The sequence below is a fragment of the Oryx dammah genome, unplaced genomic scaffold, assembly GCF_014754425.2.
Source record: "Oryx dammah isolate SB20612 unplaced genomic scaffold, SCBI_Odam_1.1 HiC_scaffold_11077, whole genome shotgun sequence".
NCBI classification, from domain to species: Eukaryota; Metazoa; Chordata; class Mammalia; order Artiodactyla; family Bovidae; genus Oryx; species Oryx dammah.
This window is the reverse complement of record NW_024080471.1, coordinates 6507529-6535032: the sequence shown is the minus strand read 5'-3', so window position 1 is coordinate 6535032 and position 27504 is coordinate 6507529. Positions and strand designations below refer to the sequence as shown.

The following is a 27504-nucleotide window of genomic DNA, read 5'->3' as shown; positions in this document are numbered from 1 at the left end:
CACTGCGCACTTGTGAGACGTGTGGGTGGAGTTTCAGTGCAGAGTTTGAGTCCTCTTTCTGAAGAGGAGCGAGATTGGTTTGGGGTACTGTACTTTAAGGCTTCCCAGGCAGCGCTAGTGGTAAAGAACCCGCCTGCCAATGCCGGAGACCTGGGTTCCATCTCTGGGTCAGGAAGATCCCCTGGAGAAGGGCATGGCAAACCCACTCCAGTATTCTTGCCTGGAGAATCCCATGGACAGAGGAGCCTGGCAGGGTACAAGTCCATGAGGCCACAAAGAGTCGGACAAGACTGAAGCGACTTAGCGTGCACACATATACTTTAAGCACAATGTGGTAGAGAAGGTGAGAGGATTCCATTTAGGGGATTGGCCCTTTATAGTTTGATGACGTTTCTGTCTTCCTTTGAAATGCCGGCCTTTCTGATAGACTTGCCCAGAAATAGCCTCACACACCCTCCCTCTGGCTTTCAGAAAGGAGAGCGCTGCTACACCCCATCTGCTCAGCTGTCTCACTGGTCCAGGAGGCCAGCATCCTGGTGAGGGAACTAGATAGATCTCACATGCTGCAACTAAGAACTGGTGCAGCCACATAAATAAATATTAAAAAAAAAAAAGAATTAGGAGAGGGACTTCCCTGGTGGTCTAGTAGTTAGAATTCCATGTTTCTAATGCAGGGGGCACAAGTTTGATTCCTGGCTGGGGAACTAGGATCCCGCATGACACACAGTGCAGCCTAAAAATGATTTTAAAAAAGAATTGGGAGAAGGCAGCAGAACATTATCATTATTCAGTTGTCAAAGAAAAGTCAGCTTAGAGACTTTAGTTGGATGTAAGGAAGATTCATTCCTGGAGGGTGAAGGAATGAAGCGTCAGAGACCAGTCGGCACTTACTGTCTTTGAATATTTTGAAGAAGATAATTGTCTGTCCTGGGACTTCCCTGGTGGTCCAGTGGTTAAGAATCTGCCTGCTGATGCAGGAGACATGGATTCAATCCCTGGTCCCAGAAGACCCACCATGCCAAGGGGCAACTAAGTGGGTGTGCCACAACTACTGAGCCTGCAAGCCCCAGAGCCTACGCTCTACAAGAGAAACCACCGCAGTGAGAAACCTGAGCACCACAGCTAGAGAGTGCCCGCACTCTCTGTGCCTAGAGGAAAGCCCGTGCGTTAATGAAGACCTAGCACAGTCAAAAACTACATAAATAAAATGTTTTTAAAATTATCCATCCTATATGGTTTAAATAACTCCTCCCCACCCACCCCTGCCCCACCACCAAGGCCTGGCACAGTAGTATTAATAGTATCTCATTTTAACATGCATGTTTTAGGGGGAAGAAATTACACTGTATTAGATTTAGTCTCTGTCATATTAGAACTGAATCAAACTTATTCTATCCTCAGTCTGGTGACTCTCCATTTTCTCCCTCTCTTCTCAACAGGCGGATTTGAAGAATCAGCTGGGAGATGCCGGATACATAGTGTTTGGAGTGGTCCTCTTTGTGTGGGAACTCTTACCCACCACCTTAGTAGTCTACTTCTTCCGAGTCAGAAATTCTACGAAGGACCTGGTAGGTAAACCACTTTGTATTTGCAGAAAGTGAGTGTGAAAGTCGCTCTGTTGTGTCCAACTCTTTCCGATCCTATGGACTATACAGTCCATGGAATTCTCCAGGCCAGAATACTGGAGTGGGTAGCCTTTCCCTTCTCCGAGGGATCCTCCTAACCCAGGGATCAAACACAGGTCTCCTGCATTGGAGGAGGATTATCAGCTGAGCTGCAAGGGAAGCTCAAGAATACTGGAGTGGGTAGCCTATCCCTTCACCAGCAGATCTTCCCAACCCTGGAATTGAACTGGGGATCTCCTGCATTGCAGGTGGATTCTTTTGCAGAAAACATCTCCTAATTCTAATCACAAAGCCTACAGTTGGAATTTTTTCTTAGATTTTTGATAGATTCTTCCATCTTATTCTAATATGAAAAGTTCCTTTGTTTAATTGAGACTTTCTTTTCCATTCATTATCTTTTGAGGGAAATTTGTTTTTCAGTTTAATTTTACCAAAAAACAAACAAACAAACAAAAAAAACCCAAAACATTGCATCTTGAATCCTGGAGATCGTGATTAACTTTTTTCCTAATGAAACAGCTGCCTCACTAGTATTTGAGCCTTGACTTGACTTGCTATGAACCAAATATAGAAGCTTTTATTTTAGCCAGGGAAAATAGAGAATGGTAACTCAGCTTTTTACCCCTGTGTTGTGCTGGATGGTGATTAGGGGAGGGAGTGGTAGGGAAGACAACTTTATTGTGAAGAATGCTTAAATCACTCCCCCAACTCAGTCGCATTTCTGGTCAACCAGCTTCATATAAATGTCCTTATGGGAGTGGGGCAGAAAATGCAAAACCTGGTAGTGTGAGGGAGCTCATGGAAGCTTTGCTCCATGAATTCTTCCACCCAGAGGAACTAGTGGGAGAATCACTGATCTGTGAAGCCCCCAGAAACATACGTATGTGTGTGAGACCCGCTCGGTCATGTCTGACTCTTTGCGACCCCATGGACTGTAGCCCTCTGTCCATCCAATTCTCCAGGCAAGAATACTGGAGTGGGTTGTCATTCCCTTCTCCAGGGGATCTTCCCGACCCAGGGATCGAACCCTGGTCTCATGCATTGCAGGCAGATTCTCTACCGTCTGAGCCACCAAAGAACCCCACAGAAAAGTAGAGTGACGGTTTTTGGTCAACATGAGCACAGTGTGGGTGGCAAGGAAAGTGCTGGTTTTCATGACCAACTTGTGTTTTATCTTGTCTCTTTCTTATTCATCTCTGGATAGTCACTGGTAAGCCAGGAATAGGAAAAAATAAAAAATAAAAGTAAGACTGGAAGGGGGTGCTTGGTGGAGAACTGCAGCCTGACCCATGAGCCCCTGAAGATAGAGTGGCAGTGGGCACCATTTTCCAGATCTGAGGATCAGTCTCCTCTCCTTTTGCCATTTTCAGCTTCAGACCAGCAATTCGATGCCCCCACTGACTATTCCTGGCATTGGAAACACCTGGAGGCTTCTGTAAAGTCAGACTCAAATTATTCTGCATTGGTAGCAGAGAAACATGTGGAGAGTGGGCAGTGGACTCTAGGCTAGAGTCCAGTGCCTTATTTTTCTTCCTTTTCTGAAGAAGTTGAAGTTTTCTGGGAAGAGCCTTTTAACAAAAATCCCTCTGCTCTCTATGCTTCTCCTTGGCTTTCCACAGCCTTCTCACCACTTCTTAGTATGTCAGAGGCTTAGCAATTATACTTCCCAAATCCAAGGCAGTCTGAAGGAGAGACTGGACATCTGAGCCCTAAGGAGTGAAAGATTGTCATTCAAAGTACTATTTTATCAACACATTATTGACCAGAGATGCATTAATATGTCTTTTGTTACCCAAATATTATTGGCCAGAGACAGCATGTTTTTAGAGAGTAAGGTTTCCTTCTATAGCTTATGATTGTCATTATCATTCACGTTTTGCTCCATTAGATTTTTGTTCCAACCCTATGTATATTATAAATGCAAATGTATTACTGTAAAATTTTCAAAATGATCCATCTCAAAATTTTGAATGAAGAATTTTTTGGTGAATTTTATGCAAATCTTTTCTCTAATTATCTGAGTGACCTGTATACTAGTGTCTCAAAAGATGATAGTTCTGCAAAATACAGTTCTGATTCAGACGTTGTGAATATTAGCCCAAAAGAAGACAGAAAGCCTAAGTGATTGGTTTTGATACGGAAAGTGAAAATGAAGCTCCCGGTGCTGGAGGAGACTTTACAGGTGTAATTACAGGTGTAATTACTGAATATAACAACCCACAAAGTGCTAGTGAAAAAGCAGAATTAATTTTTGGCTGGTCAAAATAAAAATCGCCAGCCACAGGCATTAGTTTCTACAAAATTCCCTGGTAAATAATGAGTTAAATGAAGACAATAAAATGGATAATTCATCTGTCCTCTTAGGTTGCATTATCCAAGGAAACATGCAGCCTAACACACCCTATGTGTATATGGAGTTACTTGGCTCTTGTGTTTGAATATATCTACTGTTTAGGGTATTTTCTAGAGCAGTGGTTCCCAAACTTTTTGGCCTCAGGATACTTTACACTGATACACTATTAGTTGTTATTTGTTTGTTGAGGTATAATTGATATAAATTAGTTTTAGGTATACAGTGTAATGATTTGGTATTTATATATATTGCAAGATGATCACCACAATAGGTCCAACTAATGTGTTACCACACATAATCTACAAATTTTTGTGTATGTGATAGGAACTTCGAAGATCTACTCTTTCAGCTACTTTCAAATATGCAGTACAGTATTAACTATCGTCACCATACTGTATGTGAATCCTCATGACTCATTCATTTTTATAACTGGAAGTTTGTATCTTTTGACCCCTTTCACCCATTTCGCCCACCTCCTTCCTATCTCAGGCAGCCACCAATCTGTTCTCTATATCTGTGAGCTTGGTGTTTGTTTGTTTTTAGGTTCCCTATATAAGTGAGATGATACGCTATCTATCTCTTTTTACCTTTTTCTAGTTGACTTATTTAACTTAACATAGTGCTCTCAAGGCTCAACCATATTTTTGCAGATAGTGAGATTTCATTCTTTAAAAAAAAAGTGTAGTATAGTTGATATACAATGTTGTATTAATTTCTGCTGTACAGCGAAGTGACTCGGTTATCCATATGTGTATTCTTTGTCATCTTCTTTCCCATTGTGGTTTATCAGGAGGTTTCATTCTTTTTATGACCGAATATTTTGTGTGTGTGCCTATCATTTTCTTTATCCATCCATGCATTGGTGGACATTTGGGTTGTCTCCATATCTTGGCTGTGGTAAATAATGCTTCAGTGAACATGGGGATGTGTATATCCTTTTGAATTAATATTTTCATTTTCTTCAGATAAGTATGCAAAAGAGCAACTGCTGGATTATGTGGTAGTTCTGTTTTTAATTTTTTGAGGAACCTCTATAGTGATTGCATTCATTTATATTCTCACCAACAATACACAATGATTCCCTTTTCTCTACATCCTCACTAACACTTCTTTTTGATAGTAGCTATTCTGACAGGTGTGCAGTGGTACCATTTGTTTTTGCTATTGAGTTGTATGAGTTCTTTACATATTTTGTATATCAACTCCTTATCTTGTCTAGGACTTGCAGGTATTTTCTCCCATTTGGTAGGTTGCCTTTTCATTTTGTTGATGGTTTTCCTTTGCTGTGCAGAACCTGTTAAGTTTGATGTAGTCCCACTTGTTTATTTTTTATTTTGTTTCCTTTGCTTTTGGAGTTAGACCCCAAAATCATCACCAAGATGAATGTCAAGGAACTTACTGCCAATCCTTTTTTCTAGTTTTATGGCTTCAGGTCTTACATGCAAGTCTTCCATCCATTTGGAGTTAATTTTTGTGTATGATGTAAGATTATAGTCCAGTTTTCCCAGCACCATTCATTGAAGAGGCTGTTCTTTCCTTAGTGTGTGTTCTTGACTGCTTTGTGGTAACTTCAGTTCAGTTCAGTTCAGTCGTGTACAACTCTTTGCGACCGCATGAATCACAGCACACCAGGCCTCCCTGTCCATCACCATCTCCCAGAGTTCACTCAGACTCACGTCCATCGAGTCCGTGATGCCATCCAGCCATCTCATCCTCGGTCATCCCCTTCTCCTCCTGCCCCCAATCCCTCCCAGCATCAGAGTCTTTTCCAATGAGTCAACTCTTTGCATGAGGTGGCCAAAGTATTGGAGTTTCAGCTTTAGCATCAGTCCTTCCAATGAACACTCAGGACTGATCTCCTTTAGGATGGACTGGCTGGATCTCCTTGCAGTCCAAGGGATTCTCAAGAGGCTTCTCCAACACCACGGTTCAAAATCATCAATTCTTCAGCGCTCAGCTTTCTTCACAGTCCAACTCTCACATCCATACATGACCACTGGAAAAACCGTAGCCTTGACTAGACGGAACTTTGTTGGCAAAAGCATATTCTGCTTTCTAATAGGCTATCTAGGTTGGTCATAACTTTCCTTCCAAGCAGTAAGCGTCTTTTAATTTCATGGCTGCAGTCACCATCTGCAGTGATTTTGGAGCCCCCCAAAATAAAGTCAGCCGCTGTTTCCACTGTTTTCTCATCTATTTCCCATGAAGTGATGGGACCAGATGCCATGATCTTCGTTTTCTGAATGTTGAGCTTTAAGCCAACTTTTTCACTCTCCTCTTTCACTTTCATCAAGGGGTTCTTTAGTTCTTCTTCATTATTTAAATTCTGTGACTCTTTTTAATGTCTGGCTTAATAGAAGACAGCTGGATTCTCCTATCTGCTTCTGTTGTGATATGTTATTTTGAAGTATATGAAGAAAATCAAGCCTCACATTTTAATATAAATGTATTTTTTAATATATACCCAAACTCAATGAGGTATGATTTCTTAAGATTTCATAGCTGTTGTCAATCTATGCCAAAACCAATACAGAATTGTAAAGTAAAAATTAAAAATAAATAAATAAATAAATTGTAAAAAAAAAAAAAAGATTTCGTAGCTGCAATTTGGAATTTAAACCTGTATCAGTGAGCTTTTCATGCTGTTTTCTATGTTAACATCTGTTGGTCTGCCTTGCACTTTGATATTTGCTCAGCGTTCAAATGGTCTTTCGATGAATTTGTGTCCTACTCCTGTCCTTTTCCTCCGCCATCTTCTCTCCTCCCCATCTGCCTTGCACTTTGAATGGATCTTTATACCCATACATGGTTTTGTCATGTCATGTATTGGTCATTTGGAAAATTTTGGTTTATTGACTTATGCATATCTTTCAAAAGTGATATTTCCATTATACAAGAAGAATATCTCATTCATTAATCTCACCACTGATCATCAGAAAAATCAAATATTGGGAACCTGTCAACCTCATGGTGGAGAATACAAGGTTTGCAAAGCATTAATGTTTGCTTAAAAGGTGAAATTTGATCAGTGAAAACAAATAGTCACATGTTTTCCTTGAATTTACAGCTCAGTTCATTCATTTTTGAGAGAGTGTCTGCCAAATGTCCACAGCTGAAAAGCCATGGTTGTCATGAAGCTGTCACGTTGCATGAAGAAAGTAACTGTAACTTGGAGTTGTACAGGTTCTTTTTCTTGTAATAAAATTACAGTAGTCGGTTTTTTCTGCTTTGTTAAGTGAGTCTTCTTTAAACTGTGACCGTGTAGTGGTGAGGAGCGCAGTAACTGCTAGTATAGTTGGTGTCACTGCTTTGAAATGTGCTCAGGCAGCACCAGCTTTGCTAACTACAGCCTGTGGATCACTAGTCCAGTGTCAACACAATAGAAAAGGTAAATAGCTTCTTAATATGCTAATTATGCAAATAGGGATGACCTTGCTGATCCTCGAAAGCATCCCGGGAACATCCAGCAGTTGTTGGGCCACACTGATAACTGCTCATCTGCAGTAGCGTGTTAGTGAGTGAAAATGATTCTTCATTCCCTAAAGGACATTATCTCCTGATTCATCCTGAGAGAGTTAATTCAGCATGAACAATGTAAAATCATAAATAGGAAGTCCTTCCCATGTTTTATATTGTAGTCATGAAGTAATTCTCATTAGGTAAATCTGAGTATCAGGTTTGGCTTGGTGAAGCACCAGTGTTCATAAAATACCCCTGGGCAAGACCGCCAGGGTTAAAAGCATTATTACATACAGTATTTGGTAAAAATAGCTAACAACTGTATAGCACTTATATGTGTTAGGTCTTGTTCTAAGCATTTTAAATATACTAAAGTATTTAATTCTCACAATAACTCTGTAAAGTAGATGAATATAATACTCATTTTGAGATGAGGAAACTGAGGCTCAGAATCATGGTTGGTAGGGGACAGAGTTCCAATTCAAACTGAGGCATCCTGGCTCCCAGATCCATGATTTTTTTTTTTAATGTATTTTATTGAAGTATAGTTGATTTACAGTGTTTCAGGTGCCCAAGTTCTACAAGTACACATGTATTATTTTTGGAATTATTTTCCATCATAGATTATTACAAGATATTGACTATAGTTCCCTATGCTATACATTAAACCTTTGCTGCTTATCTGTTTTTTAGTTAGAAATCTAGCATTCTATTTATACGAGGTCAAACAAGTGGAATCAAAATGTCATAATTTTTTTAGTTAGGCAAAAATTCATAAGTTTTCTAAAATATATACATATTTATATTTATGTATATAAAAGCTTTCCTACTATACCTGATAAAGGCTTGAGAAAGAACATCAAAAAAAGAGATGGAGAAACTGGAGAACATAAACTAAATGAAACGGGAGCCCTGAATATGAAATAGAAAAAGTGAAACGAGCTAGATAAAAGAAAAAGATCATCATGTAGTCCAGATGTTTTTAAGCATGACTGCTCATTAGAAACATATCTGGAGCTCTGGAGAAAAAAAAGCAATAACTGAGCATTTGTATTTTTCAAAAACATTCAAGATAATTCTTACATGCACCTGGATTTTAAAAAGTGATTATAGGTTTTTTGATTAGATCCTAGTTTTGGTGACAGAGAGTTCTGTTATTTTTCTGTTGACCAATCATGATACAATGGTATCAAGTGAGTAATAGTTACATAATCACAATGGGAAAAGATGTTTATCAGTTTTCACAATCAATAGCCAGACAAAAAACAAAAGATAATTATAATTGTAAGCCATAATGGGAACGTGACTAAGGTAAAAATATAAAATAATTATGTACAATTTGGGAGCATCAAGCAGAGTGATATGGTGAGTGGAAGTGCATACATGCACACGTTTTCATCCACCCAGCCAGTCTATGTCTTCTGGTTGGTGCATTTAATCCATTTATATTTAAGGTAATTATCTATATGTATGATCCTGTTACCATTTTCTTAATTGTTTTGGGTTGATTTTCTGTAGGTCTTTTCCTTCTCTTGTGTTTCCTGCCTAGAGAAGTTGCTTTAGCATTTGTCGCAAAACTGGTTTGGTGGTGCTGAATTCTCTTAACTTTTGCTTGTCTGGAAAGCTTTTGATTTCTCCATCAAATCTGAAGGAGAGTCTTGCTGGGTAGAGTATTCTTGGTTGTAGGTTCTTCCCCTTCATCACTTTAAATATGTCATGTCATTCCCTTCTGGCTTGTAGAGTTTCTGTTGCGAAATCAGCTGATAGCCTGATGGGAGTTCCCTTGTATGTTATTTGTTGTTTTTCTCTTGTTGCTTTTAATATTTTATCTCTGACTTTAATTTTTGTCAGTTTGATTACTGTGTGTCTTGGTGTGTTCCTCCTTGGGTTTATCCTGCCTGGGACTCTCTGTGCTTTCTGGACTTGGTTGACTATTTCTTTTCCCATGTTCAGGAATTTTTCAGCTGTTATTTCTTCCAATATTTTCTCATGTCCTTTCTCTCTCTCTTCTCCTTCTGGGACCCCTATAATGCCAATGTTGGTGTGTTTAATGTTGTCTCAGAGGTCTCTTAGACTGTCTTTTCATTCTTTTTTCTATATTCTGTTCTGTGGCAGTGATTTCCACCCTTCTATCCTCCAGGTCATTTATTGGTTCTTCTGCCTCAATTATTCTGCTATTGATTCCTTCTAGTGTATTATTCATCTCTGTTTGTTAGTTCTTTAGTTCTTGTAGGTCTTAGGTAAACATTTCTTATATCTTTTCAATCTTTGCCTCTATTCTTTTCCAGAGATCCTGGACCATCTTCACCATCATTATTCTGAATTTTTTTTTTTTTTTCTGGAAGATTGCCTATCTCCACTTTATTTAATTGTTTTTCTGGGGTTTTATCTTGTCCTTTCATCTGGGACATAACTTTCTGCTTTTTCATCATGATTAACTTTCTGTACTATGGTTTTTGTTTTAGCTGCAATGGGACTGTGTTTCTTGTTTCTTCTGTGTGTCCTCTGATGGATGAAGCTAAGAGGCTTGTGTAAGCTTCTTGATGGGAGGAACTGGGAAAAACTAGGTCTTGCTCTGGTGGGCAGGGCCTTGCTCAGTAAAGCTTTAATCTAATTATCTGATGATGGGTGGGGTTGCACTCCCTCCCTGGTAGTTGTTTGGCCTGAGGTGACCCAGCTCTGGGGTCTAAGGGCTCTATGGTAAGGTTAATGGCAAACTCCAAGAGGGTTTATGCCAAGGGGGGACCTTCCAGTGCCTCCCGTCCCTGTGGTATGCCCCTGAGAGCCCACGCCTTCACAGGAGGCCCTCTAATACTAGCAGGTAGTTTTGGTTCAGTCTCCTGTGAGGTCACTGCTCCTCTCCTCTGGGTCTTGGTGCGTGCATGGTTTTGTTTGTGCCCTCCAAAACTGGAGTCCCTATTTCCCCCAGTCCTCTGGAAGTCCCATAATCAAATCCTGCTGACCCTCAAGGCCAGATTCCCTGGGGATTCCCAGTCCCTCTTTTGGATCCCCAGGCTGGGAAGCCTGATGTGGGGTTTAGAATCTTCACAACAGTGAGAGAACTTCTCTGGTATTATTCTTCTCCAGTCTGTGGGTCACCCACCTGGAGGGTATGGGATTTGATTTCATTGTGATTGCACCCCTCCTACCATCTTGCTGTGGCTTCATTGTCTTTGGATGTGGGGTATCTTTTATTGATGGATTCTGGCATCCTCCTATCGATGGTTCTTCAACAGCTAGTTGCAATTTTGGTGCTTTTGCAGGAGGAGATGAACACACGTCCTTCTACGCCACCATCTTGAAATGGAAGTCAGGTCCATGATTTTAATTCTGTCCTACACTGTGGCTTTGCTCAGCATAATAAGGTTTGGAGAAGAAACTAAATTCCTAATGACTCAGTAATAGTCCTATTACTATCTGTAACTTTGACCCTGATGCTGGGAAAGATCGAGGGCAGGAGGAGAAGGAGGCGATAGAGGATAAGATGGTTGGATGGCATCACTCACTCAATGGACATGAGTTTGAGCAAACTCCAGGAGATAGTGAAGGACAGGGAAGCCTGGAGTGCTGCAGTCCATGGGGTCACAAAGAGTTGGATATGACTTAGCGACTGAATAACAATCTGTAACTTCTGTAATTTGACAAAAATCAGATATTCTTTTGGGGAGAAACTTGTAATTTAATTAATACTTACTGACTTTTAAAAGAGCACATCCTGCAGGTGGGGTGTTTTTAAAACATGTTCTCTACCATTTGTATCCAGAACACAGTGGGTATAAATAAGCCTCTATACTTGACATTACTGGAGCCAGTGTAACAGTGTACTAGACGTGTGGCTCTTTGGATCCACATCAGAGACCCAAGGGGTGCTTGCTTGGTCGAAGTATTGATGCTTAGGCCATGTCCTGGACTCAGTTGAGAATCTCTCAGGGTAGGTTCTGGGAATCTACATTTTAAATAATTTAATAAGCACCCCAAGTGATTTGAATGCACTGTATAGTTTGAGAATCTCCATTTTATATATGTGTGTGTGTGTATACACACACACACACACACATATTTTAAACAGCTTTATTGAGATATAATTTCCATACAACAAACTGTTTACCCGTTTCATGTGTGTAATTAAATGGTTTTTGATATATTCAGGTATGTGCAATTATCACTACCATAGAACACTTTTTATCAACTCAGAAAGAAACGTCATACCCTTTATCTACCGTGCCCCATATGCCTGTCCCCAAGCAACTACTGATCTACTTTCTGTGTCTACAGATTTCCCTATCCTGGACTTTGATAAGAATGGGATCATATAGTATGCCACTTTTTGTCCCTGGTTCTTCCACTCAGCAGAGTGTTTTCAAGGTTCATCCACATTGTAGTACGTATTAGTACCTCACTCCTTTTTATGGCCAGTATTTCATAGTGTAGATATGTCACATCTTGTTTATCCAGCCATGGATGGACATTTGGGTTGTTTCCATCTCTTGACTGTTATGAATAATGCTGCTATAAATATTCATTACAAGTTTCTGTTTGAACATAGGTCTTCGTGTCTCTTCAGTATGTATCTAGCAGTACAACTGCTTGGGTCATTTGGTAATTCTAGGTTTAACTTTTTTGAAAAACTGCCAGAGAGTTTTTATTCCCAATAGTGAAGTTTCCTCTACATCCTCCCCAGTGCTTGGTTATCTGGCTTTTTGATTCTGGACACTGTGATAGGTATCTCATTTTGGCTTTTAATTTGCATTTCACTGATGACTACAGATGTCAAGCATTTTTAAAATGTATTTATTTGGCCATTTGTATATCTTCCTTGGAAAAATGGCTATTCAGATCCTTTGCCCACTTAAACATTTTTTTTAATTGGAGGATAATTGCTTTACAATATTGGGTTGGTTCCTACTATTCATCAACATGAATCAGCCATAGGTATACATATGTCCCCTCCCTCTTGAACCTCCCTCCCATCTCCCACCCTTCTAGGTTGTCACAGAGCACCTGATTTGAGCTTCTTGCATTGAGTTGACTTTTTACTATTGAGTTGTAAGAGTTCTTGTGTATTTTAGATTCAAGTCTCTTCTAAGATACATGATTTGCAAATATTTTCTGTGTGGCTGTCTTTTCACATTTTTGATGGTATCTTTTGAAGTAAAAATACTTAATTTTAATGAAATCCAGATTATGTTTTTTGGTTTGTTGCTTGTTTTTGGTGACATATCTAAAAATACTTTGCCAGGTCATGAAGATTTGTCCCTATATTTTCTTCTTAGAGTTTTATAGTTTTTACTCCTATGTTTAGGTCTTTGATCCATTTTGAGTTACTTTTTGTATGTGTGCGTGCAGTAAGGGTTCAATTTCATTCTATGTATAGATATTCTTGAACTGCTACAAATAGTAAAGTTGAAGGTGTTCCACCTTGTATAAGTTCTGCTTTGCTTCCTATGTTTGGCTAGATTAGTCTTAGAAAAGCAGAAATTCACATATAGATACCCATCCTATAATAACCTTTTTTCAGACTCTCTTGGTTAACTTTTAAATGTACCACTAGTGATACGGACAAAGATGCCAAACAAAGGCCAGATTGAATCCACAGATGTGGAACCCACGTAGACTGAGAGCTGACTGTACTATGTTATTTTATATAAGGGACCTGAGCATCCTTGGATTTGGGTATCTGTGTGGGGTCCTAGAAGCAGTGCCCTGTGGGTAACTGTGATTTTCTTAAGCGGTAAACTCAGCTTGGGGACAGAAACAGGAGAGGCAGATTGTATAAACTGGCTAAGAAACTCTTAAAATTTCATCATTTCATTATTTTAATTCATTGCTGTGAATGCCCACATAATTATACAGGTTTAGATCTTATTTGGAACTGTCTAGTTTGGCTGATTGGAGTACTGTCTGGTTTTTCTATGAGAGATTGAAACAGTGATAATTCAATGCTGTGGGGCTTCCCTGGTGACTTAGGCTGTAAAGAATCTGCCTGCGATGCAGGAGACCCAGGTTCGACCCTGGTTCTGGGTTGGGAAGATCCCACAGAGAAGGAAATGGCAACCCACTCTAATATTCTTGCTTGGGAAATCCCATGGACAGAGGAGCCTGGTGGGCTACAGTCCGTGGGGTCACAAAGAGTCAGACATGACCGAGTGAGTTAACACAATAACAACAATTCACTGCTTCAAGCAGAACTCTGCAAGATTTTGTCCATACCAATAAGAGAAAAAGTTAATACTCTTAAATATAAAAGCAACTGAAATGAACACTCCAGCTGAACAGGTGCCTGCACTCAGGTGAATACAGCATCTTTAGTCTCCTGCAAGAAAGGGACGTTGTTTTTCTTTGCCTTGTGCTTTCAGTGACGGAAAGCACACTGAACAATTAAACTGTCCCTCCAGACAAACCCTGGAATGGTCCCCAGCCATGGATTCGGTCCCAGATCTTACTTCTTTGACAACCCTCGAAGATATGACAGTGATGATGACCTTGCCTGGAACATTGCCCCTCAGGGACTTCAGGGAAGGTAAGACCCAACCTAGTTCCTATTAGAGGGGCATGGCTGGGGGCTGAAGGCCGAGCCAATGAGATAGATTCAAACTAAATGGGGGCGGGGGGGGGAGGGTGGCGCAGAATATCTACTTAAAACACTGGAGCTGGGAGGTGAGGCAGACAGAAAAAGGAGGGGGAAACACCTGAGTAGTGAGACTGATTGCAGCCAGCGTCAAGACCCTCCCTCCAGGGACCATGTGCTTTACCATGGCTGCCAAGGCCATGGTTGTGGTCGTGGTCTGCAGACAGGAGGTGCGGTAGCTCCTGGGTCCTCTTCTCTGCCCCCTGCTCTCCCCTCTGCTCCCCCGCCCCAGCCCAGGGATGTTTCAGCCACACTCCACTGCCCAGTGCTCCTGTCCCCTCTTTCACTCTGGGGCTAAAGCGCTGACCTCATGCTTGCCAAGCTCCTCTCTTCTCTCTGCTGGTCCTTCCAGAACCACTCCGCTGTTCCTATGAAAGGACAGGTTCAGGCCGAGTGGGGTTTTTTGCAGTGAAAGCCAGTCTTATGTAATCCTTTGTGAATTTAAAGACCTGCCATTAACATTTTAAGGTAAATTCTTTTCCTCCTGGGGTAAAATGATAAAGAGAGGATATGCTTGCTTTTCTGCTCTTTATTACCAATAGTAAAATCCTTAGAAAACCTCATAAGAAGTCTGAAAGGAGCCCTTATTGTGGGCACAGGAGAATTCAGGAAAAGCTGGGAGAATACCTTACTCTCTCAGTGGAGCAGGGAGTGGAAACATCCGGTCAGATAGAGGAAAAGATGGTGATAGGGAAAAAGAGGGAGTAGAGCCATCCATCCAGTCAGAAGGTCTGGAAGGAAGGGAGAACTAGAAGGACTTCCTGAGGTCAAAGGTGTCCTACCTCTCTTCCCTAAAACTGTCCTCTTATCCAGTCACGCCCCTGCAGTGCCGGCTCCCTATTTACGTCCCCCTGTATCTGCTGGAGCAGTCCTAACCCCTCCACCTGCCAGTCTTTCCATTATATAGAGGAAAATAGTAATAGGAACACCAGTAATTCAACATGCATGATTGAGTGGTGACCGTATATTAAGATACTGTATGTTCTAAAAGTTTTACGGATATTAACTCACAAAAGCCCAAGTTAGTTCCTAATATTACTCCCATCCTAACCCATATTAACATTGAGGCACAGAAGTTATTTGTCCAAAAACACACTGGTAGTGAATTAGACTCTCCATTAGGATTCAGATTCAATTTGTGGCTAAAGCATTGTGATATACATAGTGATTGGTATTACTGTGTATATCAGTAATACTACTCTTCCAGGCTCTGAAGAGTTGAGGTGACTTTTGTGGGAGGTCTTCTAGCCACTGTGCATAGCTAGCACGGTTGTATGGGAAAACTAGCTTCAAGAAACTACTTTGAAAAGCTTTAGGATTATCTATACAGAAGCCCACTTCTGTCAACCTGAAATAGGCATGTCATCAGCAGTCAGCATAATGTTTCAAGTCACTGAAATCTCTCTTTTCCTTTTCAAGTTTTGCTCCAGACTACTACGACTGGGGACAACAAACAGCGAACAGCTTCCTGGCACAAGTAGGAACTTTACAACCAGACTCAATTCTGGATCCTGACAAACCAAGCCATGGGTAGTGTCAGTTAACAGTTTTATGGAAGATATGCCTCAGTTGAAACATTTGAGAAAGACTAACTTAATGACAACTGAATTTTTAGGGCATGTTTCCTTAAGAAATAGGACTTGAATTTGTTACAGGTTTCTGATGGCTCTATAGGACTAAGCAATAATTTAGATTGATAAAATCTTATTTTAGTACTAAAAAGTGAGCCCGGCTGCCTATTCCGTGAGTATAATTTAAACTTTAAAAAATTCTGTACTTTTATAAAGATGTATTTTATATAACTTAATGCTAAAATATACTAGGATTTTTTGAGAATATTATTGCAATATATGTCATAGTTTGCACAGACTTTTATGCATAATTCACTTTAAAAGTATACAGTATATAGTCTGATGGTTTTTTTTTTTAAAAAAAAGGCTTTTGGACTAAAGTATTCCTCAGACCCTTACCTCGTCAGGTCACTAAGATTCTGTTAGACTCTAAGTATAGTTGACGTCTAGGAAGCCAATTGCAACTCAAGTGTTGAAATTTATAATGCAGCAGAATGTCAGCAGACTACACAGTAGGTAGTTGGTTCCTTACAGTGTTGAAAAGCACAGATGGTTGGTTCCTCAAAGAATCTCCTACATTTTTCCAAAATTTAATCCTCCTTTCAACAGGGTGCTGATGTACACACTTCAATGATAAGTTGATAACGTTAGAAACATTGGATAGAATTGATTTACACTATTAAACCTCCTCTTCTGTATTCAGAGATTTTTGCATAGTTTGTCAGCCCAGTAAATCTAATAGCCATTACCTCGAAACTTCAGTAAGACTGCACCTTTTCCAGCTTACTGAACATTCGTGACTGAACAAAGAAGTTCTTAAGAGGGGATGAATAACAGATATCCTTGCATCTTTGAGCCAGAACATCTATGCGGAATTCTAACAGTTTTATTTTAGATTCCAACCATATACCTTTTATTTTTAAATAGCTCTGAAAGCAGCCTACTGGAAGCTGCTTGTTTAAAAAGATATTAATAGTAGCATTGCAATATTCTATAGCATGATGCCTGCCTCTTAAGTCATGGAAAAGTGCATGTTCCAGAGAGCTACTTGTAAGTTGTCTTTCATCTAAGTGAAGCACAGGTCATAAAAATAGTTCCCCAACCATAAGTGCCATTCTAAAGATCTCCAAGACTATATATATATATATATATATATATATATATGGCCTGCAGGTATAAAACTGCCTATAATTAGAGGCTGTACATGGTTGAGGAAGTATTACCAAAGAGAAAGTACCATATCTGGGGACAGAGGGAGGGACAGGTGAAAAGGAACTTAGTAAGTTCTGTCCTCATGGAGAAGCCCATTTCTGATCTCTTACTTCCCAGTTTGGCCTTCAGAAATAACTTGTCTCTGGGCATTGACTTCATAGGGATCAAGTCTGCTTTTCTTACCCTGATGGTATTTAAAATCAGAATTTCGAGTTTTCAGTGGGTCACAGTAGGGTTTTTCTTGGGTATGGGATACCTTCACCCTGCATAATCACACAACAACTTCTTTGCAATATGTGGAAGAATTTGGGCCACATATTTAAAATAGTTACTGCCAGGGAAAACTCTACAGTGAAGCAAAATTTGCACTGATAATTCAGGTTGCCTTAAAATGTTATAAGCTGTTATTCTAAATAGCTTTAAGAACACCCTACTTCTCATACTATTTTTGTTAATGATACTTAGAATTTAAAGGCAGACTCAGAAAATGCTTAAAAATCCTCTAAGTCATGCTTTCAGGAAGTAATGCAGTTCTGCAGTATTAGGTCATTGAAGGGTAGATATATTTTTTTAAAACATTACTAAAATCATACAAGTCCTATATTCATCCTATGACATACAAATATTTTATTATTATGTTGTTATTGGCAGGAAGATTGAAATACTCAGCATTAACTGATAGCCTGTTTTTATGATTAAGCTGCTAGTATTATTTGAACTATTATTTTTATTGGAAAAGATAAAAATGTCCTAAGTGCCTGTTTTTCTCTTCCCTTTTAAAAGAAGTATCAACATCCAGAATATCAAAAACTGTGATTGTAACAAACTCTCTCTCATAGTAAATAATCACTTTTACTCTGAAATGTTGCATGTATGGTATGGAAAGGAAAATTAAGTTTCCCTTAAATTTCTTTTTACTTGTGCTCCAAGTACACTAACAGCCCTACTCCTAGGTGAAATACTAAAGGTCACAAGAAGACATGAAATGGAGATTACTGGTTCTAAAATACCCAAACATCCTCTTGTTTTAAGGCAACATGATGAAATTATCCCCTCCCCATCCATAATGTGAAAGTTTAAGAATGGGATAGAGGCCGTATCACCGAAAATTTTGTACCATCACTTAGCTAACTCTGATTCGACACTAAAAGGCCGCATATGAATATTCTTGTGCACCCATTGGAAATATACACAATAGGATTAATTATGGAGTTAACTGTCTAAAGAATGCCAACTGGTTTGTGTACAGGCAGACCTTGGAGATTGTAGGTGTGGTTCCAAACCACTGCAGTAAAGCAAAATAACTGCAAAAACGTGAATCACAAATTTGGTTTCCCAGTGCATAAAACATTAGGGATTTTCCTTGGAGGTCCAGTGGTTGCCACTGCAGTGGGTGAGGGTTCATTCCCTGGTTGGGGAGCTAAGACTCCACATGCCGAGTAGCCAAAAAACCAAAACATAAAAAACTGAAGTGATATGGTAACAAATTCAATAAATAACAATGGTCTACATTTTTTAAAGAATTACATTTATACTTTTAAGTGTACAGTAGCATTATATAAAAAAATACATATACCTTAATTTAAAAATATTTTACTGCTAAAAAATGTTAACCATGATCTGAATCTTCAGCAAGTCATAGTAGTAACAAAGATCACTGATCATGTTCAGTTCAGTCACGTTACCATGACAGTAATAATGAAAAATATTTGAAATATTGTGAGAATTACCAAAATGTGACACAGAGACACCAGTGCTGTTGGGAAAATGGCATTGGAAGACTTGAGCCACATAGGCTTGCCTCAGACCTTCAATTTGTAGAAAATGTAGAATCTGCAGTTCAGTAACATGAAGCACAGTAAAATGAGGTCTGCCTGTAGATACCTTTCATTGGCTTTTTTCCCTTTCTACAGTGAACCCATTTAACTGAGCTGATGATTAAAACATCCAGTGTGTTCACACACAACTGTGAACTCTAAGAAGTTTTGATTCTGACAATATACACACATCAGTCACATTTAGCTATGCCAGTTCTTTCTTGAATATGTCAGGCAGTGTTAATGACTATGCTGGCTATTGTGTTTAGCTGCTTACATCAGGCACACTTGCTAATGTATCCCCCAATTTTTTCTCTACCAAAATCCAAAAGAACTGCTCTTTGTTGGCCTTGAACAATTAACCCCTATTTAAGAGGAAAGGAGTAAGAATTAGTAAATCCTAGAGCGTGAGAAGTACTCTGAGAAAAAGGTTCTCATTTACATTTACATAGTTAAGTATTACAAGAATATTGCTTTTACTTTTTGACAATAAAGATGAACTTGTATTAGAACTAAATGGGTCTAAATATTTGAAGCTGTCAAGATTTCCAAGAAACTTAAAAAAACAACTTGCTTTGCTTTAGATAACTGCATGATAAAATATAGACCAGCATAAGGCTGATCAAAGACACATCTAATATGTTACTTCTAATTTTTATCCCAGATAGGTGAGAATTTTGTTAATTAAAAGCATTGTTAACTGTGCATAATATTGCCTAAGAGTTTTCAAAGTGCAGGTGGAGGAGCTTTTGGAAATGATCAAGCTAAATAGTGGAATTCTGAGACTACAAACAAACTGATTAAAGTGAGGAAACTTTTAACATTTTTTTAAGGGACAGTGAGGGTAAGGAACTGGAATTAAGTGTTTATTGAACACTTGCTACGTGCTAAACCCTGGGCTTGGTATTTGTGGGTCCAGTCAGCACAGTCCTTACATTAACCCTGCTCTTGGCCCTAAGCAGGCATGTATGCAGAGCCCTTTCATCAAAGGGTCAAAATACCTGAACATCAGCTAATGTCGTCCATGTGCCCCCAACCTAGATAACTGTGTGCATTCCTCATTCCTGTCACCCAGTTCTTCTGGACCTGGGCACTGATGTGGGCTCATTCTGAGTGGGGTTCTGAGACTAAAACCCCTACTTGATGACCTGGCAGCCGAGTCCTTAGGTGCAAGCCCATTGACGCAAAAGCTCCTAATGGTATCTGCCTAATTTCTCTAAAGCTGGGTTGCTTCCCTCTGTCCCTTGATCTGTGGCTGGGTCTCCCCTCTATTTTCCTTGCCAGCATTCCTTCTTTAGCCTCCAATTCTGATCTGTTCTTTGGACAGGTCAGAGGCTGCCCTGCCATGCAGAATATTAGACTCTCCCATCTGTAGAACAGATTCTCCCTCTGAACTTTAAAAGCCCACTCCAAACTTCAGATGAGTGGCCTGATCTCTTCAGCTAGACCTGTTTCTTTTTAGCTTGTATGACCTCCAAAATCTGTCTCTTTCTCCACTGATTCCTGTCACTCTGACCCTCTATTTCCCATGAACCTTGCTAAGCTACAACAGTCTGTCCTGTCTCTTTGCAGTCATAAGTACCCTTGAAAGGATTAACTGGTATGAACGGGGTACATTTAGCATAAACAAATGCTGTTTTACCAGCACCTTTCAGTTTATGCCACTGTATAATCCCTTGGTACATTAACTAGCCCAAAGTCTGGGCTTCAGGCTTGCAGACTGAAAACCTGTCAAAAAGAACAGAACACTTACCCATTTGGGGATATGGTCTGTGAAGGAAATCAGCATGGAAAACTTAAATGATATTAGAATGATGTGTGGTGAATGCTGACTCTGCCCTGACCAAGGGTGGTAGGTAGATTGTTTTCATTGATTTTAATCGATCTGTGACAAATTGATGGCACTTTTAAGCAGACACTAAGATTCATTCACACAGTTGTTCAGTCACTCAGTCGTGTCCGACTCTGCGACCCCATGGACTGCAGCACACCAGGCTTCCCTGTCCTTCACTATTTCCGGGAGTTTGCTCAGATTCATGTCTATTGAGTCAGTAATGCCATCCAACCATCTCATCCTCTGGTGGCCCCTTCTCCTCCTGCCCTCAATCTTTCCCAGCATCAGGGTCTTTTCTAATGAGTCAGCTCTTCACATCAGGTGGCCAAAGTATTGGAACTTCAGCTTCAGCATCAGTCCTTCCAGTGAATATTCAAGGGTGATTTCCTTTAGGATCAACCGGTTTGATCTCCTTGCTGTCTAAGGGGTTCTCCAGAGTCTTCTCTAGCACAATTAGAAAGCATCAGTTCTTTAGCACTCAGCCATCTTTATGGTCTAACTCTCACATCCATATATGACTACTGGAAGAACCACAGCTTTGTCTATACAAACCTTTGTCAGCAAAGTGATGTCTCTGCTTTTTAATATGCTCAGTTTGTCATAGCCTTTCTTCCAAGGAGCCAGTGTCTTTTAATTTCATGGCTGCAGTCACTGTCTGCAGTGATTTTGGTATGGAGGGTACCTTCTCCACTAGACAAGTTTCTATGTTACCTATTCCTCTTCTATTAAAATACAGTTGATTACTGAACATTATGAAGGTTAGTGGGGGCTGAGCCCCAGGGAGTCAAATCCATGTATAACTTTATAGTCAGCTCTGTATCTGTAGTTCCAAATTTGTAGATTGAGTCAACCACACATTAGGTAGTGCTGTAGCTCCTATGTATATACTGAAGAAAACTCACGTGTTTCCAAGTGGACTCATGCAGTTCCAACCCATGTTGTTCAAGGGTCAACTGTATTCTTTCTCTGGGTATATTCTTATTATAAACTAGATATAACCCAGTGAGGTTACAGAATTTACCTGAAGGCAGGGATATTTGTTTTGTTCACTGCTATATGTCCAGCTCCTAGAAGAGCGAGCGAATACTCAGATCCTGTTATTCTGACAAGTTATTGGGGTTTTTTAAGGTGACTTATTACACATGCATTTTTATCCACTGCATATAGATTTTATAAGTTTAATACTCATTTAAGGGCCCCTCCCTGTTTTTTCATGAATCTTTGACAGATATCTAACTTTTGTACAAAGAATCCATAATGGAATAAAAAAGCAAGTAAGGATTATATAGCAAGATCATTCTGAAATCATTCTTAGAAGCTGAGTCTCAGCTGCATCTTCTGTCTCTTTGTCCTTACCTGTTTGGGCACTGGCAAATAGAATACTGATGTGATTAACACAGCAGATAGTAAAAAGTAGATTTTTTATCAAGTGAAGTATAAAAAGGACAGTGACATATTGTGGTTAAAAGTGCAACTCTCCAAACATTTGAGGTGGGCAGAGTTTTAGCATCATTCATATATTAAAGGATTTTTTTTTGAAGCGTTAATGGAACAAATAACAGCTTTAAAAAATTATTTTAAAGGGGTGTGGGGGGAGACTGAGGGGACGAATGCAGTAGCTATTAAAACCTAGGCCCTGAGTAATTAAAACAATGTGGAACAGGTACAGGAATAACAGACCAATGGGACAGAGAACCTAGAATTTTAGATATGATTACACATAGCATCTCAAACTCATGAGGAAAAGATGAATGGTGCTGGAATAACTGGGGAATCACCGGGGGGAAAAATAGGTTGGATACTTAATTTGCACTTTATACCAGGATACACTCCAAGGAATCAAAATTTAGATCTAAAAAAATAAAACCATGAATGTTCTAGAAAACATATAGATGAACTATTGCTGTGAACAACGCATTCTTAACTATCAAAGTCCAGAAGTCACTAAAAAAATCAATAAATTAGACTGCATTAAAAAAAAAAAAAAATTCCATGACAAAACCACCATAAGCAAAGTCAGAAGATAGACAACAAATTGGGGAAAAAGTGTACAGCTTATTATAGACAGAGGATTAGTAAGGGTGTGCATGCTCAGTAGTGTTCAACTCTTTGCGACCCCATGGACTGTAGCCCACCAGACTCCTCTGTCCATGAGATTTCCCAGGAAAGAATACTGAAATGGGTTGCCCTTTCCTTCTCCAAGGGATCTTCCTAACCCAGGGATTAAAATCACATCTCCTTGCATTAGCAGGTGGATTCTTTACCACTGAGCCACTTGGGAAGCCCCCAGAGGATTAATATCCCTGACAAATAAAACATTTCTAGAAATTGATAAGATCAATAGTGCAGTAGAAAAATGGGGAAAAGATACAAACACAAAAGGAAATTAAGATAAACAATAAACCTTAAACAAATGAAAGGTAGTAAGCCTTACCTGTGATAAGGAAAAAACTAAAACACACTGATACATAATTTTGCATCTTATCAGGATAGCAAAAATCCAACATTTTAATAATACTCATGTTGGTCAGGTTGTGGGCAAGCAGGCATTGTTTTAAATTGCACACGAGTATCATCTGATAACCATCTCCTGTGGAGGGCATATACTAATATCTTTCACAATTACAAATGCACATGGTCTTTGACCTAAAAATTCCATTTGCAAGAATTTAGACTACAAGTACATATTTACATATGTGTAAAATGACATATATAGAATGTCTGGAAACAATCCAAATGCCCATTAATAGACTGGCTAACTAAACAATTGTACATTCATATGTGAGGTGTGAAGTGTATGAAGTGTGAAAGTCGCTCAGTCATGTCCAACTCTTTGCGACCCCATGGACCATATAGTCCATGGAATTCTCCAGGCTAGAATACTGGAGTGGGTTGACTTTTCCTTCTCCAGGGGATCTTCCCAACTCAGGGATTGAACCCAAGGTCTCCCGTGTTGCAGGTGGATTCTTTACCAGCTGAGCCACAAGGGAAGCCCAAGAATACTGGAGTGGGTAGCCTATCCCTTCTCCAGCAGATCTTCCTGACCCAGGAATCAAACCAGAGTCTTTGCATTGCAGGTGGATTCTTTACCAACTGAGCTATGAGGGAAGCCCTGTACATTCATATAATGGAATACTAAGCAGTTACCTTAAAAAAAGAAGGGTGATTAAGTTATCTATTGACGTGGGAAGACTACCAAGAAAAACTAAGTGAAAAAAAGCAAACAGTATGTATATACCACCACTCTTTGGGTAAAAGTGAAGGAAAAAATGAGACTTTCCATTTGTATTTGTTTGTATATGCCTTAAAAATGTATAGACGAAAATATAAGAAACCAAGAACAGAGGTTGTTTGTGGTAAGGGCGGGGGAAGGATGTGCAGTATGGAAAGTCGGGCCAAAGACAGAAAGAAGACATTCCACTGTATTGCTTTTTATATTTTTTTGGTTTTTGAACTATGTGAATGTATTAGTTATTCAAAAAATTAAATAAAATATATTTAAAAAGCTTTATGAGATTCAGTATCAGTCAAAAGATACTAAAAGCTCCCCAAGTTTTAGTTGATTGGTAATAAGCCAGTTTCTAAAATAACACAAATATACCACATTCTGAGCAGAGGCACCAGAGTAAGACTTTCTAGTTTCAAGTTCTAGTCCCACAACCTAGAATGTGACTGTGGACAAATTACTTAGCCTCTCTTCTCCTCAGTGTTCTGAGTTAAAAACAGAAAAGTAATTGTACCTACCTTTTAGGGCTCCTGAGAAGATAAATAACCCATGCAAAGCCCTTCAACAGTGGCTGCCAATGCTTGCAATTATTATTTTAAAAAGGAAACAATCACAGACTACTTATTTTCTCTCTTCTCTACCAATTATAACCAAATTTTCATCTCATAAAAGGAAACATTTAAAAGGGGTTTAAAAAAAAACAGGATAGGAAGATTGCAGAAACATTTACTTTAATTCACATTTTCTGTAATCTTGTGGGTACAACAGCAAATCATTTGGAATTCTGTTCAAAATCAAAGCTGCACCTGTAGATGTTACTTCAAATAGAATACACATAAACCTGGTATGTGTCTGTGTTGTTTTTGTTTTACCAAATAATTTCCATGGTACCATGCACCCAGTCTGTGTATTTTGGTGAATAGCTATGGTTTCTGCAGGTACTTCAGTTTGCAAAACTGCTGGGAGGCTTACTGTGAACTGTTCCCAAATTTCCAGATGAAGGCAATGCTGATGGAGATCAAAATAGCTGTTCTTGCTTATATACAGTGGCACCTAGGTAAAGTTGGAGAATATGGCACAGTGTTTCATAGACATACAGAGATTACAAGTATTGAACAATTCACAACGTTGAAGTGTCAAAATAAAACGTTTGACTTAGCAAATTTCAAAACTGTAAAAAAAATTCTAATATTCTGTCTCCTCGTAATCTAAGAATCAACACAAGAGAAACATTTAAGTTTATCAGTTTTAATACAGAGTATTTCTAATTTACACAGATGTCACTTAAGAGAAAAAAAAAAACTCACGCTATTGAAGGAATATGTTCTTTCTCTTCATTTTCATTACTTTATCAGCTGGTACAATCATTTCTGTCAAGTTATATTATCAAGTGCTGGATTTTTAAATTAGGTGATGAGATAAAGACAAAATGCCAAGAGGTATTGCCAGCCAAGCATTGTCAAAATGCAGTCAGTACTCTAATATCACTTCACAATAAAAGGTAGGAGTTGGAAAAAAGTTTGTATCACAGGGATCATAAAACATCACTAGGCTCACAAAACAGAGATTCCTATCACATTCATTTAAGAAATATACACATACACAAAAATGTAGGTTCCCCCCAACAATCTCATTTATGGTAAAGTTAACCAAATAGATTTCAGCTTAAGACTACTTCATTTGTTTATTTTCTTGATAGTGAAAGATTTCTTAAAACCTTTAAAAGAATTTTTTATCCTAACTAGAATTTTTAATTCCTAGAACTCACTCTAAGACACAATTTTAACTAAGCTTGAAACAAATCACAGTAAAGAAAACAAATGGAAATGACCAAAGACTTTTTTCCAGGAAATAGAACTTAAACAATAGCCTTTAACTGGGAGAATGGTGAAGTAACACTCCCAAAAAGAATTTTAAACTTATAGTAATAATAGACAAAGTGCAAAACATTCACATTTTCTTAGAAAAACACTAAGAATAATTCTTATTAATTTACCAGCAAGATTACCTAGATATTCAACTTTTTAGACAAATTTACCTTAAGGTCCCCCTTTCCCACCAGACAGTACTTGTATTCCTAAAAATGAAAACAAAAAGTGGAGGAGGCTCCAACCAAATCAGTCTGTTTTATTCAACAAAAATATACCACCACCACCACCACCACCATGAAAACTCCAGGTCTACAAGGGTTAGAAACTGGGTAAGAAAATAACTAGTGAGCTCTTACTCCCCCCCAACCATATCCCTCCAAGGGATAGCTACATATTTTTAAAGGGGGGATGAACCAACTAAGTACAATGAACCAACTAAGTACAAATATGCCACTAAACCATCAATGAAGACATTTCAGACTTTGGCAGGATAAGATGTGGATTTAAGAGCACTTATTTACTTCATAAAAGACTGATACCCGCATTACTTCTACACAGATGCAACCTTCCAAATTAATCACATTATATATACACTAACACCTTTAACAATAATCAATATTTTAAATATTAAAGATATTTAAATCCCAGGTTTAGAAAATGACAGTTTAGGACTTATAAAGTCATCTGTTGGTACAAGTTGCAAGTTCATTTATATACAAAGAACTAAAAAAGAAAAGGTAAGGAAAAAGGAAGCTTACAGAAGTATGAACTAATTATTTAAATACCAAAGAAAATCAGGTTGAGAGAGGATTGCATAGACTGTATTCAAAAATAAAATCTTTTAAAAATGCTTACTTTAAAATAGTAAGTTTTGTGTATATAATGTTTCCAACTGGTGTTATAAATCCATTATAATCTCATTCAAATTTTACCAATATGGAAACTGTTAAGTATTTATGCCATTTTTGTTTTCTTAAACAAAAATTTCTAAAGTTGGAGTAGGGGCAAAGAGACCCAAAACCAACAGAAACTGTTTTCTAGATTCTCAGTAAAGAATCCTCCTCAGCCAGCCCACTGCAGGCCAGGAAATCTGAATGGGTAGTGTAGGGGACAGTACTTATTCACCTTTGCTGAAGGTATTTATTCACCTTTAGACCAAAACAGAACAGCAACAACAGCAAGTAAAAATCTTAAAACCAATGACATTGAAGTTGAAGTCTTGGGGATTCTTAAGTAACTACTGTAATTATACACTGAAAGGGTCATTCGTCACGCAGACACTTCCATATGATAGATGGTGACACACCGAGCTAGGCAAGGCTAAATCCATGTAAAAATCATTGACAAATTTTTGTTACTGATACCAGCCCTAAGCATCATTTGCTCTCTAGCTCTGCTTTTCCATAACAGACTGTTAACAGTGTTACTTGGATGGAGACATATAGACATTTTTAAGTTTGACTACTGGAAATAAAGAACAGAATAAACACAAAGCCAATTCTTTGTGAATATTCTGCTGTTCAGAATATATTCAACAGATGGTAACACATGGAATTAAACACAAAATTAGTATAACTTAACATGTTTTAAAAGTATATACTTCATTTATAAATATCTCTAGTTGATAATCTATTAAGAAGCATAAATATTCAAGTGAACATTTGAATTTTCTCTTTAAGAGCTCAGGATTCTTGCCGTCTGATTAGTCTCCTTTTGCTGAAATGTCCAAGACTAAAAGTCTTCACACAGCCACTCTATGTCTCTAATTAGACCCATAAAAGCCTCTATTACCTACTGTGTTGTAATAAAACTTTGAAATTCTGTAACTCTCTTATACTTGTAGAAAGCCTACAAGAGAAAAGAAAAGCATATTAGTACAGCTAATATGATGTGTACACATTTCATATT

General features: G+C 38.7%; 2 protein-coding genes and 1 long non-coding RNA gene across 3 annotated transcripts in view; 1 reads left to right on the top strand and 2 right to left on the bottom strand.

Moving 5' to 3' along the window:
- The window catches only part of LOC120860486 (integral membrane protein GPR137B), a 32915-nt gene extending 10555 nt beyond the window's left edge, over nt 1-22360 (top strand). Inside the window, exons 4-6 of the mRNA XM_040236305.1 lie at nt 1440-1568; nt 13833-13957; nt 15485-22360. Of these exons, the coding sequence (XP_040092239.1) occupies nt 1440-1568; nt 13833-13957; nt 15485-15599 (369 nt within the window). The 3' untranslated portion in view covers nt 15600-22360. The remainder of the gene's footprint in view (nt 1-1439; nt 1569-13832; nt 13958-15484) is intronic.
- A 2079-nt stretch (nt 22361-24439) lies between these two features.
- LOC120860488 lies at nt 24440-27327 on the bottom strand. The gene is made up of 2 exons (XR_005720337.1): nt 25764-27327; nt 24440-24778 (listed from the first exon to the last, which is right to left on the bottom strand). It is a non-coding gene; the product is annotated as an uncharacterized LOC120860488 (long non-coding RNA).
- Nucleotides 27328-27383: 56 nt separating this feature from the next.
- The window catches only part of LOC120860487 (ERO1-like protein beta), a 68896-nt gene continuing 68775 nt past the window's right edge, over nt 27384-27504 (bottom strand). The window contains exon 16 of the mRNA XM_040236306.1: nt 27384-27444. Within this exon, the coding sequence (XP_040092240.1) occupies nt 27384-27444 (61 nt within the window). The remainder of the gene's footprint in view (nt 27445-27504) is intronic.